Source organism: Hylobates moloch, unplaced genomic scaffold, assembly GCF_009828535.3.
Source record: "Hylobates moloch isolate HMO894 unplaced genomic scaffold, HMol_V3 SCAFFOLD_12, whole genome shotgun sequence".
Lineage (NCBI taxonomy): Eukaryota > Metazoa > Chordata > Mammalia > Primates > Hylobatidae > Hylobates > Hylobates moloch.
Genome location: NW_026652287.1, coordinates 49,096,605 through 49,114,786, shown reverse-complemented (window position 1 = coordinate 49,114,786; position 18,182 = coordinate 49,096,605). Strand labels below are relative to the sequence as shown.

General features: G+C 53.8%; 1 protein-coding gene across 9 annotated transcripts in view; it reads right to left on the bottom strand.

Annotated features, from left to right (window-relative positions):
- The window catches only part of TPM4 (tropomyosin 4), a 35,281-nt gene extending 18,696 nt beyond the window's left edge, over window positions 1-16,585 (bottom strand). The window contains exons 1-3 of one of the 9 annotated variants that reach the window (XM_032170014.2): window positions 16,366-16,585; window positions 8,462-8,587; window positions 2,502-2,635 (exon numbers count right to left, since the gene is read on the bottom strand). In XM_032170014.2, the coding sequence (XP_032025905.1) occupies window positions 2,502-2,635; window positions 8,462-8,587; window positions 16,366-16,479 (374 nt within the window). In that variant the 5' untranslated portion in view covers window positions 16,480-16,585. The other 8 variants (XM_032170009.2, XM_032170010.3, XM_032170015.3 and 5 more) reach the window with 8 other exon arrangements.
- Between the last annotated feature and the right edge of the window lie 1,597 nt (window positions 16,586-18,182).

Genomic DNA, 18,182 nt, shown 5'->3' with positions numbered 1-18,182 from the left:
CTTCGCAGCCTCTCTTGGTTTGCCAATATGGGAGTCCTCGACGTCAGCATCCAGCCAGGCTGGTCTGACTGTGAACAGCAGCTAACCCAGGCCACAGGCACAGCCAGCAGCTCTCGTGACTGGGTCCTTCCACTGCCCCGTGGCTGCCCGAGCTGCCACTCTCTCCCTTGATTCAGTGGCTGAAGCAGAGTCTGCAGTAGCGTCTGTTCCCTCTGCCCTGGCTGTTCCACTACTTGGGAAGAAATTTCCAGCTTAGGCAACATGCGATCTCCAAGATTCCCTAGCTGGTTTCTAATCTCTGGTTAGCGGTCACAACAGCACAATCAGAAATGTGTCTTAAATTAGCTGGGCGTGCCTGTAATCCCAGCACTTTGGGAGGCCGAGGCGGGAAGATCATGAGGTCAGGAGATCGAGATCATCCTGGCTAACACAGTGAAACTCCGTCTGTACTAAAAATACAAAAAAATTAGCCGGGCGTGGTGGCAGGCGCCTGTAGTCCCAGCTACTTGGGAGGCTGGGGCAGGAGAATGGCGTGAACCTGGGAGGTGGAGCTTGCAGTGAGCTGAGATCGCGCCATTGCACTCCAGCCTGGGCGACACAGTGAGACTCTGTCTCAAAAAAAAATTAGCTGGGCATGATGGCATGCACCTGTAGTCCCAGCTTTACTCTGGAGCTCTGGAGGCTGTGGCGGGAGGATAGCTTGAGCCCAGGAGGTCGAGGCTGCAGTGAGCTGTGATCGCACCACTGTACTCCAGCCTGGGTGACAGAGTAAGACCCTGTCTCAAAAAAAAAAAAAAAAAAAAGAAATGAATCTTTGGGAGGCATTTATACTGCAAAAGCATGGTGGCTGGCTCAAGTGAGAACTCCGGTGTGAATGAGGGGCAGACGCGATGATCACTGGTCGGGCCCACACCATTGCCACACAAGGAACTCCTTTTCCACCACACAGAGACTGCTGCTTCTGTAAATTACACAATCTACCCTCAGTCTTCCAGAAAGCCTGTGCCAAGGCGTGCCAGAGAATGATCTGGCTCCTGAGGAGAAGACACCCTACTGGTGGCTGGGATGCAGCACAGATACCATGGGGGGGCGAGGAACATGGTCAGTTTCTTTTTTGAGATGGAGTCTCACTGTCGCCCAGGCTGGAGTGCAGTGGTGCGATCTCGGCTCACTGCAACCTCTGCCTCCTGGGTTCAAGCTGGGGGATCTTGCCTTAGCCTCCCGAGTAGTTGGGATTACAGGTGCCCGTCACCACGCCCAGCTAATTTGTGTATTTTTAATAAAGACGGGGTTTCACCATCTTGGCTAGTCTGGTCTCAAACTCCTGACCTCAGGTGATCCACCCGCCTTGGCATCATGAAGTGCTGGAATTACAGGCATGAGCCACGGCACCTGGCACATGGTCAGTTGTAAGTACATTAACCATGCTGGTTTGCAACTGTCCCTAAAATAGCTGTCACCGTCCAAAAGCCTAAAGCCTACCTGACAGCTCTGCTAACAATCACCTATGCATCCCAAGTTTCCTTTCCTCCTTTCCACAGTACTCTGCTTTTTTTTTTTTTGACACAGAATCTTATCTGTCACTGAGGTTGGAGTGCAGTGGTGTGGTCTTGCCTCACTGCAGCTTCAAACTCTTCGGCTCAAGTGATCCTCCCACCTCAGCCTCTTGAGTAGCCGGGAGTACAGGCACGCACCACCACACCCGGCTAATTTTTGTATTTTTTGTAGAGACAGGGTCTCACCAGGTTGCCCCAGTTGGCCTTGAACTCCTGAGCTCAGGTGATTTGCCCGCCTCCGCCTCCCAAAGTGCTGGGAACACAGGCAGGAATCACTGCATCCGGCCTACCCTGAAGTTTGGTGTCTAGAGAACACTGAGAAGAGGCACCGTGGCTTTCAGAGAAAATACGAGAAGCAGCGCTTTGCAAATCGACCACCATGGACAGTCATACTTGCAGTCTCACATCTGCCCGTTCTGTTTGCCTTTCTGTCTGTCGGAAGTTTCTTTTCATGGTTACCATAAGGATAAACACCACTCACTTTATTTTGAGATGGAGTTTTGCTCTTGTTGCCCAGGCTGGAGTGCAATGGCACGATCTCGGCTCACTGCAGCCTCTGCCTCCTGGGTTCAAGCGATTCTCTTGCCTCAGCCTCCTGAGTACAGGTGCCCGCCACCATGCCAGGCTACTTTTTTTTGTACTTTTAGGAAAGACGGGGTTTCACCATGTTGGCCAGGCTGGTCCCGAACTCCCAACCTCAGGTGATCCGTCCACCTCGGCCTCCCAAAGTACTGGGATTAGAGGCGTGAGCCACCGCACCTGGCCACGGATAAACATCTCTACCCACGGAGTGACGGTTTACAAAGTGCTGTCATGCATTTTTTTGTGGACACGTGCATGTCTCTGTGACCTTGTTTACTTTCACACCAGCTCTGCGAGGTCGGCAGCATGATCCCCATTTTCCAAAAGCAAACACGGATGCCACCAGATTCAAAGCGTCCTTACCTCTCACTCTCATCTGCAGCTTTTTCTGCCTCCTCCAGCTTCTGCAGGGCCGTGGCCAGTCGTTCCTGAGCCCTGTCTAACTCCTCCTCAACGAGCTGGATGCGTCGGTTGAGGGCGGCCACATCACCTTCAGCCTGGGGAGGTCGGAGGTGCAGCCATGTTAAGAAGTATCAGGCCAGCCACCAGTGGGAGCCTCCCCCATGTCCTGCCCTCTGTTAACCTGATTTTCCCCGTCAAAGCCCACCCAGGAGTCCAGGCCATAGGGATTTTTACACTCATACCAAAATTTCAGTATGATCTTCCCGGAAAATGTCCGGGAAAAACATTTACCACTCCATAGCAAAAGACGAGCATCGCCAGGTGTGGTGACTCACGCCTGTAATCCCAGCACTTTGGGGGCCGGGTGTGTGGCTCACGCCTGTAATCCCAGCACTTTGGGAGGCCGAGGCGGGTGTATCACAAGGTCAAGAGATCGAGACCATCCTGGCCAACATGGTGAAACCCTGTCTCTACTAAAAATAGAAAAATTATTTGAGCGTGGTGGCACGTGCCTGTAGTCCCACATGCTCAGGAGGCTGAGGCAGGAGAATCGCTTGAACCTGGGAGGCAGAGGTTGCCATGAGTTGAGATCGCGCCACTGCACTCCAGCCTGGTGACAGAGCAAGACTCCGTCTCAAAAAAAAAAAAAAAAAAAAAAAAGGCGAGTGTCCCAGTACAAGATGGGTAGTTGAGTCAACATAAGAGACAAACATACCATGTGCTTTGAGATGAATGTCAGTGCTGGTCCCTCCAGCAACACAATAGACCCAACGTTAGGCTAAGATCTAAGATAGGCTCTGAAAAAGGCACACAGTGTTACCACATAGAGAGTTCTAGGGCTCACTGTGAGATTCCTAGAAAGCAAGGCCATCAGTGACCCGGCTCATTTGTGTCCCGTGAGTTCCGCTCCCATTCACCTGAACAGCAAGATAAATGCAAGACTATGGAGCCCTCAGTTAAATGTTGGCCATGCAATCACCAAGGTGGGACGAGGCAGGGGAGCCTCATTGGAATTCCATCCTTCAATCAGCCTGGCTGAGAGATGGCAGGACAAAAAGATACGAAACGGAAAGAAAACTTGGTTGCAGGCATGGAAGGCATACCCCGATAGTGTTATTGGCTTTTCAAGGTGTTTTTACCTACAAGGAAGGAAGTACAATGGGAAGCATTAAAGCAGGAACTCCAGGGCCAAAAAGTGCTGGGTTGGAATCCCCGCTTTGTCATTTTCTTTTTAATTTTTTTTTTGAGATGGAGTCTCGCGCTGTCACCCAGGCTGGAGTGCAATGGCACGATCTCGGCTTGCTGCAACTTCTGCCTCCCGGGTTCAAGCAATTCTGCTTCAGCCTCCTGAGTAGCTGGGATTACAGATGGGCACCACCACGCCCGGCTAATTTTTTGTATTTTTAGTAGAGACGGGGTTTCGTCTTGTTGGCCAGGCTGGTCTCAAACTCCTGGCCTCATGTGATCCACCCGCCTTAGTCTCCCAAAGTGCTGGGATTACAGGCATGAGCCACTGTGCCTGACCATGCTTTGTCATTTTCACAGCCACGTGGTGTTGGGAAGGTTGCTTCATCATCCTGGCCCTTTCCATCCCAAAGCCTAATTAGTTACAGGACTGCCTTGAGGCTCTAACTCCAGAGGGTGGCGCTGCTTACCCCCAGCAGGTGGGATGTGCCAGAGAAAGGCATTTCTTACTGCCAAGGTTTTATTTTACCGCAATTTCATCCTCACACATCGCACTCATTTTACAGGTGAGGAAACCGAGGGGCCCCACTGGGGGAAGTGGTTTTATTCAGTGACTCAGAGTTGGTAAGAAATGAATGGCCTCTTAAGACCCGCCCATGGCTCTTCCTTGTCCGAACCTGTCCCCTAGGTCCTGCCAAGGCTACGAGGCCAGGCGAGTTTTCCGGCGATGCCCGCTCTTTGGAAAGAATATTGAGAATGGGTCAAACAGGCCTCAACCGAGAGGAAAAGGGAAGCCACGCTAGCTTTTTCCTATCAGGACAAATGAAGAACCCCTGAACTGGGGAAAGCTATCGAAATTATTAGGAAGGCCGGGCGCAGTGGCTCACGTCCGTAATCCTAACACTTTGGGAGGCGGAGGCGGGTGGATCACATGAGGTCAGGAGTTCGAAACCAGCCTGGCCAACATGGTGAAACCGCATCTCTGCTAAAAATACAAAAAAATTAGTTGGGTGTGGGGGCGGACGCCTGTAATCCCAGCTACTTGGGAGGCTGAGGCAGGAAAATGGCTTAAACCCGGGAGGTGGAGGTTGCAGTGAGCCGAGATCGCGCCACTGCACTCCAGCCTGGGTGACAGAGCGAGACTCCGTCTCAAAAAAAAAAAAAAACAAAAAAAAACAAAGAACAAAACTCATTAGGAAACCACTCCCTCTCCTGCCCTGAGTTCATACTGGGGAAAAAAAAAACAGAATGAGGCTAACGTGGCTGAAAAACACAAGTAGAGTCAGGAAGGTTTCTCAGCCTCAGATTCCTAGAAGCAGAAAGAGGGCACTCCCACAGGTGTTTCGTATTGCAGCGTCCTCTGAAACACCAAATGCAGAGAATTGTGAAAACCACCGATGAAACCGTCTTAAGAAATGTCACTGAGGCTTTCCCATGAATGGGTGCCTTTCATTCTTTTTAATTGCATACATCTTAACTCCTCCTACCACCTTCAGTAACTGGGCCAGGAACTGATGTTGCAGAAAAACTCTGCAACCAACACCATTATCGAATTCCAGGACATTTTCATAACCCGCCAAAGACAAACAAACAAACACACAAAAAACTGTGTACCCATTAGCAGTCGAGGAATTGATTTTAAAGATCAAACAGAGGTGCTTGATTCATGAGCTGTCTTTTAAGAAGTGAGTAGCCCTTACGTGGGAAATTCTGAATCCCGGCAAACAACGCTTTTGGCAGATTTTCAACTGTCTGGAGTTAGGAGATACACGCATATCTGTAGATGCATACATATATATGTATTTTTGAAAAACTGCTAGTCACTGCCGAGTCATTTTGGGTTCCACCCCTTCCTGCAATCAAAGCCTTCCACACGCTACAAAGGATTTCCCTTATAAGGTAAAAGAGGCTTGCTAGATACATGTGGCAAAGGAACAGGAAGATGTCAGTTAATCACACAAAAATCTAAACGAAACCAGCTGTCGGGAAACAGGCCCAGAAGTCTACCACACGCTGGCTCCTGGCTTATTCTACAAGAGTGAAAGGGTTTTTTTTTTTTTTTTTTTTTTTTTTTAACCCACCCCTGGTCTTAGTTCCTTCTGCCCTGGGAGAGGTTTTCTCTCTCCCAGACCGAGAGAAGCATCCTTTGCTTTTTCAAGAACTTTTTGAACTTTTTCAAGAAGTCTTCATCTCTCCAAAAACATCTGCTCTCCCAACTAGACGGTCCTGCTGCTAAATCTTGGCTCCAGGCTGAGGGCCATTTTGAAGCTGAGTTAATTGTCCTCCAGCGAGATGACTTGGGATGAGATCAGAGCAAGAGCTGTGTCGGTTAAGTGTGAGAAAGAGGCCAGACCGGCTACCGATTGAGGCTTACACCGGGTTTCTAAGGCCTCTCGGGCCAAAGCAGCCCTTACAGGATTAGAGGCTTCAACCAAGGCCCATGCTGCAGCCCCCATCTGGGCTCTTTCCAGACCTGGCAATTCACACCACCAATTCCATCTGGCTGGGTATCTTTTGCCCCTCTAGGGTCCCCACCCTGAGCCTCAGCGCTTAACTTTCAGGGCTTTTGGGCTTCAACCTCTACCCGCACACCCCCCCACCCCCACCATACAAGTTTCTTGCCTCTGAGTCTGTGCACACCCATGTCTCTGGTCCCAGCAAACTTATTTATTCTATAAGACCCTGCTCAACCTCCATTTTGGAGCCTCCCCTGTCATGCTCCCATAACTGCACAGAAAACGGGTGGAATGCAAACCTCGCTCCATCAGTAAGTCAGCTCCCCTGCCTCCATTTGTCTATGAGCTCTTCCCAGGGCAGAGAAAACACAATTGGGGCTGGGTGCGGTGGCTCACGCTTGTAATCCCAGAACTTTGGGAGGCCAAGGTGGGCAGATCACGAGGTCAGAAGATCGAGACCAGCCTGGCCAGCATGGTGAGACACCGTCTCTACTAAAAAAAAAAAAAAAAAAAAAAGCTGGGCGTGGTGGTGGGTGCCTGTAATCCCAGCTACTCGGGAGGCTGAAGCAGGAGAATCGCTTGAACTGGGAGGTGGAGGTTGCAGTGAGCCGAGATCGCACCACTGCACTCCAGCCTGGGCGACAGAGTGAGACTGTCTTAAAAACAAAACAACAAAAAAACAAAAAACAACAACACAATTGAGCATTTACAAAGCGCCAGGCTCCACGCCTGAGATTTTACTCCTGGGACCCTCCCTGCTACTCTGGGGGGTCGGGATTCTTATCAGTCCTACTCGCAGATGGGGAAACAGCTCCTAGAGAGCAAATACCAAGTCATGCAGCTGGTGGGTGGCATGATATGGGACCAGAATCCAAATCTGTCCCCAGCCCCTGGCGGTGCCACCATCTGTCCCGAGGGACAGCCAGGAGGATGATGCAGAGGGGATGGTGAAACTCCCTCCTTTTTCAGACCCATTGTCTATCTCGGGCCCTGCGACTCGCGGCGGAGGCGCACAGCAGGCGCTCAAACGATCGTGGGTTCAAGGCCCCGAGCTAGCGTTCCCGGGGCCTTCTGGAGGGAGGCAGGGTCCCGCCGCCCCAGTTCCCGCAGGAATCAGCTGGAGAGAGAAAGGCGGGCAGCTCGGGGCTGAACTTCCGCCACCCCCCATCCCCCGCGCCGCCTGGAGCAGACACGTCGCCGCCGCGCCCCTGGGAACGGTCAGGGAAGTCCAAGCAGAAGCCGGGAAGCCGCGAAAGATGCGAGAAAGTGCGACCCCCTCCCCAGATCCCCGGACCCCCGTCGAAATCCCTGTCGGCCGGTCAAACCCCAGACAATGGAAGCTCCACGTTTCTATCCTTATTCCCCCCCCAAGTCCGGTCGCGGGTTCCCCTCGGCCCGGGATCCCGGCGCCAGCCCCGAGTCGGAGCCTGCACGATACGCCCCCTCCCGCCGCTCCACTTCTCCACCCGGAGGTCGCGCACCCCCTCCGCCCCATCCCCCCATTTCCCGCTCGGCCGGCCCCGCCCGACCCGGAGGCGGCGCCCCCTCCCCTGTCCCAGGCCCAGGAAGGAGGACGCGGAGGAAGTAGGGGGTCCTCGCTGCGGGCGCAGGGATGTGGGTCCGCGATCGGCGTCCGAGGGCGTAAAAAGGCGGCCCGAGGACTGCGCGCGGGCGGGCAGCGCGGGAAGCCGGGAAGAAAGGAGGGCGCGCGGGGGAGGAGGCTGCGGGCGCGGGGCCCGAGGCCGGGGCGCTCACTTTCTCGCGCCGCTCGCGCTCGCCGTCCAGCTCCCGCTGCAGGCCCTGCGCGCGGTCTTCCGCCTCGTCCGCCTGCTGCTGCAGGGCCTGGATCTTGCGTTTCACCGCCTCCAGGGAGTTGAGGCCGGCCATGGCGCGGAGGCGCAGAGGCGCACGGGCAGCGGCGGACGCTCGGCTGGGCTCGGCTCCGGCGAGAGCTGCTCAGCCGCGCCCCGGCCCCCCAAGCCTTTGCCTGCGCGGGGGCCGCCCCCGCCTCTCCCCGCCCCCCGGGCCGGCTGCCGTCGGGGCGGTGAGGTCACCCGGCCGGACCGCCGACGTCAGCACCGCTGGGGGAGGGCCTGACGTCGGCACCGCTGGCCACAGCTGCTGGAAAGTGCCCCTTTTCGGGACTTATTTGGAGAAAGCGCTGGGAGGCGCCGCCTTCTCCTCCTCCTCTTCCTCCTCCCCCTGCGGCTCTCCCCGCCCTCCCGGCCCCGGGGCTCCGGCCTGGCCCCGCCGCGGGCTCCCGCATCCCTGCACACGTACATCGGAGGCTTTCTTCTCCGTGAGCTCCAGCTTCTCCTGCGCGTCCTTCAGGTTTTCAGAATATTTATCCAGCTCGTCCTCTGTCCCTTTCAGCTTCTTCTGGAGGTGCGTCAGCTCCTCCTCCACCTGGGGACGACAGAGCGGGGGACGGGTCAGCCTGGGCGGGGGGTCACGTCCCCGAGGTGCAGGGGTGGTTCCCCCCAATATTCACGAGAGTCCTCCGTCTCTCTTTGGGCATCAGTTTCCTCATCTGTAGAACAGGGGTTACAATAGCATGCACCACGCCATCCATACTACCTGATAGTGGGATTTTCACATCTTTCCCTCGTCCTGAGGACCAGCTGTTTTAGGCTTATTGGGGTCCCCAGTACTCTAGGGAGATCAATGGCAGCTTTTGGGAAACTGAAGACCCCAAATGTTTTCCAGAAATACACCCATTCCAGTTCAGAGGTGCAGCCTCACCGTGACCTGGAGTTAAGCAGTCTTATTCTCCACGCCTGGATCCCTCCGCCCATCTCTGTCCCCAGCCTTTCTCCCTCTGGTTCTGACCCCAAGACAGGGTCAGAGAAACTTTCTAACAATTACGCCTGCCCTCTTTCTGCCTAGAACCTGCTATGGCTCCCTATGGCCCAAGGCAGTGGTTCTTAGACTGTCTTACCAAAATACTCTGAAGGGCTCAAGGGCTCAGACCTAGTCCGTCATTTCTGGGCTTTGGGGGCTTGGCTAGAAGAGACTCGCCCCTACAGGATCACTTTCTTTGAAGGCTCCGGTTAAATCTTTAAAATTTTTGCATATAGGCCGTGTTCATTTTAATAAAAATGTCCCCTACTTTCCCTAAATTTTCAGTTTTCTGTTTATCCCAAGAGTCCTATCCTCCCACCACTCCTAGTTTGAGAAACTCAGGCCTATGGAATACAAACCACAGATCTCATCACCTCTCTATCCTTGTCACCCCCCCGCCACACCGGTCTAGAGTTGGCTCAAGAAGCCTTTCCTGTCACCTCCAGGCTGAAACTCCCTCCCTGGGCCCCCAACTCTGGATTAGGGTGATCATATCCAGCTCATGCCTGGATCTGACTTTTTTTTGAGAGTCTCGCTCTGTCGCCAAGGCTGGAGTGCAGTGGCATGATCTCAGCTCACTGCAACCTCCGCCTCCTGGGTTCAAGTGATTCTCCTGCCTCAACCTCCCCGGTAGCTGGTACTGCAGGTGCACACCACCACGCCTGGCTAATTTTTGTATTTTCAGTCGAGACGGGTTTTGCAATATTGGCCAGGCTGCTCTCAAACTCCTGACCTCAAGTGATCTGCCCGCCTCGGCCTCCCAAATTGCTGGGATTGCAGGCGTGAGTCACCACACCTGGCTTGGATCTGACTTTTGCTTCAGATGGTTTGACACTGATCTTTTTCCTACTCCCAGGGTGGGCAGGCAGCCCCCACTGAGCCCCGTTTCATTCTCCTGCTTCCTCCCCACAGCAGGAGGCTCAGAGAGGTGGGATGACTTCCCCAGGTCACACAACACAGGATTTGAGCCCAGGTCTTCTGAATATAAGCCTGTTATGAACTGAATGCTTGCTTCTGCCCCCTCTCCAATTCATATGTTGAAGCCCTCATCTCCATGTGATGGTACTTGGTGATGGGGCCTTTGGAAGATGATGAGGTTTGGGTGAGGTCATGAGGGTTGACCCACCATGATGGGATTAAGGCCCTTATGAGAAGAGACCAGAACTTGGTTATCCTCTTCCAATGTGAGGACACAGCAAGAAAGTGGCCATCCGCAAGCTAGCTAGAGAGCCCTCACCAGACATTTAATCTGCCAGCATCTTGATCGTGGACATCTAGCCTCCAGACTGTAAACAATAAATGTCTATTATTGAAGCCACCTAGTCTATGGTGTTTTGTTATAACTGCCTGAGCTGACAAAGACAAAGCCCTTGGCCCTGTTCCTCACACTAGGCCAGCTTCCCTTCCTCTCTGACTTGTTTCTCTTCTCTTTTTTCCTGAAAAGGGTATGTTAAAAAAGCTGCCGTGCCCGTGGCTTCTAGACTGAGCTCTGAATCCTATCTGGGTTACATGCTTACTTCTGAGTGGATGTGCAAAATGTACCAGGTGCCCCGTGTGTGTGTGTGTGTGTGTGTGTGTGCACATTTTTTTTTTTACATGATCTTGCTGTGTGTGTGTGTGCATTTTTTTTTTTTTTTTACATGATCTTGCTGTGCCTCCCAGGTTGGAGTGCAGTGGCGTGATCATAGCTTACTGCAGCCTTGACCTCCTGGGCTCAAGTGATTCTCCCGCCTCAGCCTCCCGAGTAGCTGGGAAGTGTGAACTCCAGGCTTCCCATCTTGCGGCCTGCTGGGTGTCAGCTGGAGGATGGGGTGGAGGCTGGCAGCTGGGGGTTCAGCTGATGTCACTGAGGTGACCTGCAAGGGTCTCTAGCTGAGATGCTACAGAGAACAGGGAGGGCTATCCTGTCTGAAGCCCTCAGGAGCATCCCAAGCTATGGGGAGATGACAGGGCCCAACCCAGGACGGCCAGCTGATCAGGGCAAGGTCAGAGTCTATAGGGCCTGACCTTGACCTCCAGGTGGGGAGCCTGGAAGCCTGACTCCAAATCCAAGCTCTGCGACCCCTGTCCCCTTTTCTGGCCTCGGTTTCTCCATCTGCAGAACAGAAACCTTGACATGCTGGTCTCTGAGCATTCCGGCAGCTGCTTTTGAACTTCTGCCTTGACTGAGAAACTGAGCCAGTTTCCTTAAAGACGTTTCATAGGTCAACCCTGACCTATAGCGTCCACCTGACTTCCTTGCAGATCTGTGGATCACAGCATTTATTGGGTGCCAACTGTGTGCCCAGCACAGGACTCTCCTAACATATAGGAAGAGTGAGAGCAAATCTGACAGCATTGGACTCATCAGGGTATGAAGATGGTTTGGGTGTTTTGTTTTGTTTTTGTTTTTTTTTGAGATAGGATCTCGCTGTGTTATCCAGGCTGGTCTCGAACTCCTGGGCTCAAGGGATCCTCCCACTTCAGCCTCCCGAGTAGCTGGGACAACAGGCATGAGCCACCCCACCTGGCTGGTTTGGATTTTTTTGTTTGTTTGTTTGGTTTGGGGTTTTGACTACTTTTTTGGGGGAAATGTTTGGGCAGGAACAGGTGAGGATGGGGATAAGGCCGACGGGGCCCTCTGGCATTTAGAATGTGTTGGGCGTGTTACAATTTGTTTTGATATATTTTTTGAGACAGTCTTGCTCTGTTGCCTAGGCTGGAGTGTAGTGGCTGGATCTCGGCTCACTGCAACTTTCACCTCCCGGGCTCAAGTGCTTCTCCTGCCTCAACCTGCTTGGTAGCTGGGATTACAGGCTCACGCCACCAAGCCCAGTTAATTTTTGTATTTTTTGTAGAGACAGGGTTTTGCCAGGCTGGTCTCGAACTCCTGACCTCAGGTGATCCCTCACCTCAGCCTCCTGAAGTGCTGGGATTACAGATGTGAGCCACTATGCCTGGCCAGGGCGTGTTACAAATATTGCCTCAGGGAAGCCCCATACTACAGAAGGGCAAACCGAGTCTCTGAAAGGGGAAGGGACTTGCCTGATGCCACACAGATGGGGGATTTGAATCTTTGTTAGTCTGATTCCAAAGCTGATTTGCTTGACTTCTAGACCATGCTGGACCCACTGCTAAGAATGACTTTCTACTTTTCACTGGGAGGGCTTCTACCGTCCCTCCATGCTCAGTCCCAAGGCTCCCCAACCCTGGTGGCCTGCTCTGCTGCCCTGAGCAGAGCTTTCGCCATGCCTACAGCTCTCCCAGCCTCTGTCCCTCCCTCTGGTCCGGCCCTGACCTCTGAGCTGGAGGTATTCGTGGTCTGTCTCCCTCAGCTTGGAGTTTCTTGGGGGTCAGGTCTGGGACTGAGGCCACTATGGGCCCCAGCATTAGAACACTATAGGAAGTGTTTGGGATGAATCGAAGACACAACCCCAAACCCTTCAGTGGTAGGCAGTGAGTATAAAAAATAAATGAGAGCTGGGCACGGTGGTTCACGCCTGTAATCCCAGCACTTTGGGAGGCCGAGGCGGGCGGATCACGAGGTCAGGAGTTTGAGACCAGCGAGACCAACATGGTGAAACCCCGTCTTTACTAAAAATACAAAAATCAGCCGGGCGTGGTGGCGCGTGCCCGTCATTGTCCCTCTGTGAGCCTCAGTTTCCCTGCCTGTCATAGGATTGCCTTAGTCCCTGCAAATGGGGCCTTGGGGCAGGGCTGAGGCAGGATGTGGGGTCAAAGGCCAGTGGTGGAGGATGTTGCTGCCCTGGGAGGGGAGTGGGCAGGAAGCGGCCGGGCTGGGCCTCTTTGTCCTTTTCCCCACACTGGGTAAGCAGAGCCAGAAATCAGTGCTGGGATCAGGCTGGCCCGAGAGCTGCTCTCTCTGGCCTCCTGCGGCATCAGGCGCTCTAAGTGCCTCTATTCCCCAGCAGGACTGGCCGTCAGCTCCTGTGGGGCTCTGGCTTCTGCTTCGGAATTCTGGGATCTTGAGTTCCACACCTGAACTTCAGAAGGCCTCGTGTTCCCATTTCACAGATGAGGACACTGAGGGCTCAGAGATGTGCAGGAATGTGTCCTCAGTCATGAAGCTAGGAGAGTCACAAAGACCAGGCCCCGTGGCTCAAGTCTGTGATCCCAGCACTTTGGGGGGTTGAGGTGGAAGGATCACTTGAGCTCAGGAGTTCAAGACTAGCCTGGGCAACATAGTGAGACCCTGTCTCTACTAAAAATAAAATAACTAGCTGGGCGTGGAGGTGTGTGCCTCCACTGGGGAGGCTGAGGTGGGAGGATCCCTTGAGCCTGGGAATTCGAGGCTGCAGTGAGCTGTGATTGCACCACTGCACTCCAGCCTGGGCAACAGAGTGAGACCCCCATCTCTAAAAAATAAAAATACATTTAAAGACTGACATACACAAAGTATATGCTAGTCTATGGAGGCTTGCCTCAAAGCTAGTCTGTGGAGACTTGCTTTGAGCCCAAGCCTACTCCAGTGGGCATCTTTGTGGGACAAAAAAGGCATAACCTCCTTGGCCACGCAGCTGGCTGGAGGCTTTAAGGATCCTTCCTTTTTGAACTTGTGGCTGCCCTGGGAGATAGCCACTCACACCTTAGTAAGAATTAGTGCTATAAACTTTTTTCTCTCTGAATCTCTGGCTGAGTCCCTCACGGTGAGGGCTAAATGATGGCTAGAAGCTGGCCCAGCACAGGATGAATGTCTGTGTTTGCCAGGGAGGGGCACAGAGAAGGCGGAGGGAGCTTGTGGCAGGGAACACTGGGGTGGAGCTTGGCCTGTACGAATGTGCCACAGACTTTTAGGGCAGCCCCGGGGCATGGGGGGCTGGGGAGGCCCAAAGGGGAAGTAGGGCGGGGCAGGAAATCAACCTACATTTATTGAGTGCTTACTCTGAGCTAGGCTCCGGGCCAAGGGTTCCACCTGTGCAGTCACCTCTAATCCTGTCATGGGGTGGCGAGGGAGGCCCTACTGTCACTTCTGTATCTCACTCATGCAGGCGTCCGGGACAGCTATCGACTGAGCCATGACTCAAACATGGCCAGTCTGAGCTCCGAGCTTTCGCCTTTAGCTGCTGGGCTGGCCTGGCTCCTGGCCTGGGTGGGGCTGGGCACTCGGTGCCGTGGTCCTAGGCATCTCCCAGGGCTTATCGGAGACCTGGACACTCCCCAGGGCTTGGCAGTTGACCTCGGGGTGTGGATAAGCATTGTGGGGAACATGGCTCTGTGGGAGGGGACTCCCTTCCTTCTTCCCACCAACTGCTCCTGTCTGCTCTGCCCCAAACCATGGCCGCGGCCTTGGAACTCCAATGCATTCTCATTGCCAGGGTTCACAGAACCCTTGTCTCCAAAGTTCTGGGTCTGTGTGGGCTCTTGGCTGCCAGGAGATGAGAAATGGCCCCCCTGTCCTCCGTCTACCATGGGCAGCCCCCCTGCCCCAGCCTCCAGGCTTTTAGCAGGGACACCCCCACATACACATTGAGATTCTCAGACTCACTCTCAACTCTACTCCCATCCCAGTCCCCAGATCCCACCCAGTCACCCCTGCAGCAGGTCACAGCCCTGGGACCCCACCACACACACACGCGCGCCCTGCCATTCTCCCGGGCAGCTGCCCATGAGACCGCGGGCTCCTGTCACAGTGGAGGCTTCCTGATCCAGGGGCATAGCGTCACCTACACGCACACAGAGGTCTGCACAGCCCCCCTCACATCCACACGCACATGCCAGCAGAAGCAGTCACTGACACATTCACCCCGACAGAAACACACACTCATCCGTGCACACACACACACACACACCAATAGAAACACACACTCATCCACACACACTCGCCATAGAAACACACACATACACACGACCCCATAAATTACACACACTCATCCACACACACCAACAGAAACACACACTCATCCACACCAATAGAAACACACATTCATCCATACACCAATAGAAACACACATTCATCCATACACCAATAGAAACACACACACACAATAGAAACACACACTCATCCACACACACACACCTCAATAGAATCACACACATACACACCCCATAAAAAAGCACACACACAGCCAGCCTCTCCCGCTACCCTCACAGACCCTCACCATCTACACACAGACTCACAAACACACCCACACTCTTTCACACCTACTTTCCAACAGCCGCATGCAGTGTCCCACACACTCACAGCTCTCCTAGTACACACTCATTCTCACAGTCACCTTTACCCCTCCGCACTCTTTTCAGCTGGAACATATGCGCATGTACAGATAGACACGTAAAACAGACACATACAACACATGTGCACACACAGAAAGGCTCAAACACACACAGATACACTCACACACAAACACACAGAACAGCTCACACACACACAAATATGTGTACACACACAGACACATGCAGAAATGCTTAAACACATAGATACACACACAGACACACGCTCAAACATACACAATACATGTACACACAGACACAAATGCTCAAACATGCAGATACACACACAGACACACACAGAAATGTTCACACACACACAGAGAATTGCTCAAACACACACAAATGGCTGGGTGCAGTGGCTCACGCCTGTAATCCCAGCACTTTGGGAGGCAGACGTGGGTGGATCACTTGAGGTCAGGAGTTCGAGACCAGTCCGGCCAACATGGCGCAATCTGGTCTCTACTAAAAATACAAAATTAGCCGGGTGTGATGGTGGGTGCCTGTAATCCCAGCTACTCATGAGGCTGAGGCAGGAGAATCGCTTGAACCCAGGAGGCGGAGGTTGCAGTGATCCCAGATCAGGCCACTGCACTCCAGCCTGGGCCACAGAGCGAGACTGTGTCTCAAACACACACACACACACACACACACACACACACACACACACACACACACACACACACACACACACACACACACACACACACACACACACACACACCCAAGGGCAAACACACACACGTACACACACACGTACACACACATACGCTCAAACACACGCAAATACACACAGCATGTCCCCAACCGCCCTATCTAGTACACAACCTCCCAGCTCAAACAACACCTCTACCTCTCTCACGAACGTTCTCACTCTCCCTCGCCCGCCAACTCTCTCTCTGTGAAACTCACTTTGTTCGCACTGGCACTGCTGGGGATGGGTCCGATCGTCACCCCCCTTCCAGCCCAGGACCCCATCCAAGGAAGGCAATGGTCCCCTCGCTCTTCCTCGGCCAAAGCATCAGCCTCCTGTCCTCCCGCAGGTGTCTGCGACCCCCAACTGGGCTCCGGACCCCGGCCTTCCGCACAGAGACGACGCCCAGCAGCCCGGGGCGGCCCAGCGGAGGGCACCTCACCTGCTTGCACTTGTCCTCAGCGGCTTTCTTATCCGCCTCCGCCTGCTCCGCGCGATCGATGGCATTCTCCTTGTCCAACTTCAGCATCTGCATTTTCTTCTTGATGGCCTCCATGGCTGGGCGCTGGCGTGGGGGGCGTGGGGTGCGCGGCGGGCTCTGTGGGGGCTGCGGCAGGCAGGGGCTGTGGCTGTGGGGCCGAGTGAGCCTGGCAGGGTGGAGGAGAGGGCCTTATAGCCTCCCGGGGTGCCTCCGCCCTCCTGCCAGGCGAGTCTTGGAGGAGGCCCAAGCCCAGGCCGGCCGGGCCAGTCGCCACTCGCTTGCTCAGGAGGAATTGGCCAGCTCACGGTGCTCCCCGCAGCCCTCGCCTTATTTGGACCTAGGATTTTCTTAAAGGAAGAAAAAAAAAAAAAGATCCTAGCTGTTTCCGTTTTTAACCTGGTGACACAGGTCCCGCGTGGGCGCGTGGGCATGGCACAGGCCCAGGAGAAGCTGCCCGGGCAGGACCTAGGGTGGGGGCTGCTCTGGGCTGCCTCAGTTTCCCCATCATCGTTGGGAGGAATGAAGAGGGCTGTGGGTGGGCGCGGAGTCCCGGAGCTGCAATGTGGGGAGGCGCCTGCCTTTTCTGCCTTGGTCTTGTCTGTGGCCCTCTGAATACCTGGTCCCCTAAAAATTGGAAAGTACTTGTTAAGTAAAATGAGCAATTCCTCGTTCCCCCCCTCTCCCCACCACCCACACACACACTTTTCTCTGCCTAGGAAACGTCTCTTTATCTTTCAAGGCCCAGATCCAATGGCCCCTCCTTCAGGAAGCCGTCCTGGATTCCTAGACAGACTTTTGGACTTCCAGCCTAGCATCAAGCTTTCTCCTCCCCTCTAGGTCCTGCCTCTCTAGTATCAGGGATTAGGCCTCCACCCCATTTCCTGCCACCACCCCCAGGGAGCCTTCCTGGATTCTCCCACCTCTTTCTGCCATGCCTCTGTCTCTCTTTTGGTGACTATCTCTGTGTCTCTCTCCATCTCTCCGTCTCTCCTGCCCCCCTGTGGCTTCTCTGCTTGTAACTCATGACAGGGAGAAGGCCATTTGATCAACTGATCTGGGCCATCTCTGAAACTCTTGGAGCCCAGGGCAGGCTCCTGCTGTCCTCCTTAGATCTCAGGACTTCCTTCCCTCCCTCTTGTGCTGAGAATCAAGCTGTGGCTCCCCAGTTCCCAAAGAACAGGAGACGGCCCTAGCACCTTAGCTCCCCGCTTAAGAATCTGCCCCCAACTCTCTCCACACTGGACCCCTGTACCCCAGTTTTCCCACCCCCAGGCCTTTGTGCCGTCTGTCTCCTTGGCCCTACTATGCCTCCCTTCTCCCCTCCAGCAATCGGGGGCAGGATTTGCTGACTCTAGAAAGCTTTTTCCTTCCTTAGAGAGTAGAGCTAAAAGAATAAAACAAAAAGAATTTTTTTTTTTAAAGAGAAAGTTTAATTTATTGGCTCATTCATTCAGGCACTGAATTCCTGTCACATGCTGTGTCCTAGCAGTGCACACTCAGTGGTCTTCTGAGTACCTGGTCCCTAGAAGACAGGAAAGTGTTTGTTAAATTGAACACATACATACACACACACACACACACACACACACACACACACACACACACACACTTCTCTGCCTAGGAAAGTTCTATTCATCCTTCAAGGCCCAGATGCAATGGCTCCTCCTCTAGGAAGCCTTCCTGGATTCCTAGACAGACTCCTGGACTCCCACCCAGCATCAAGACTCCTGTGTGGAATGAAGTGGAGGTAGGGAGGCCTCCTTGTTTTCTGCCCAAGG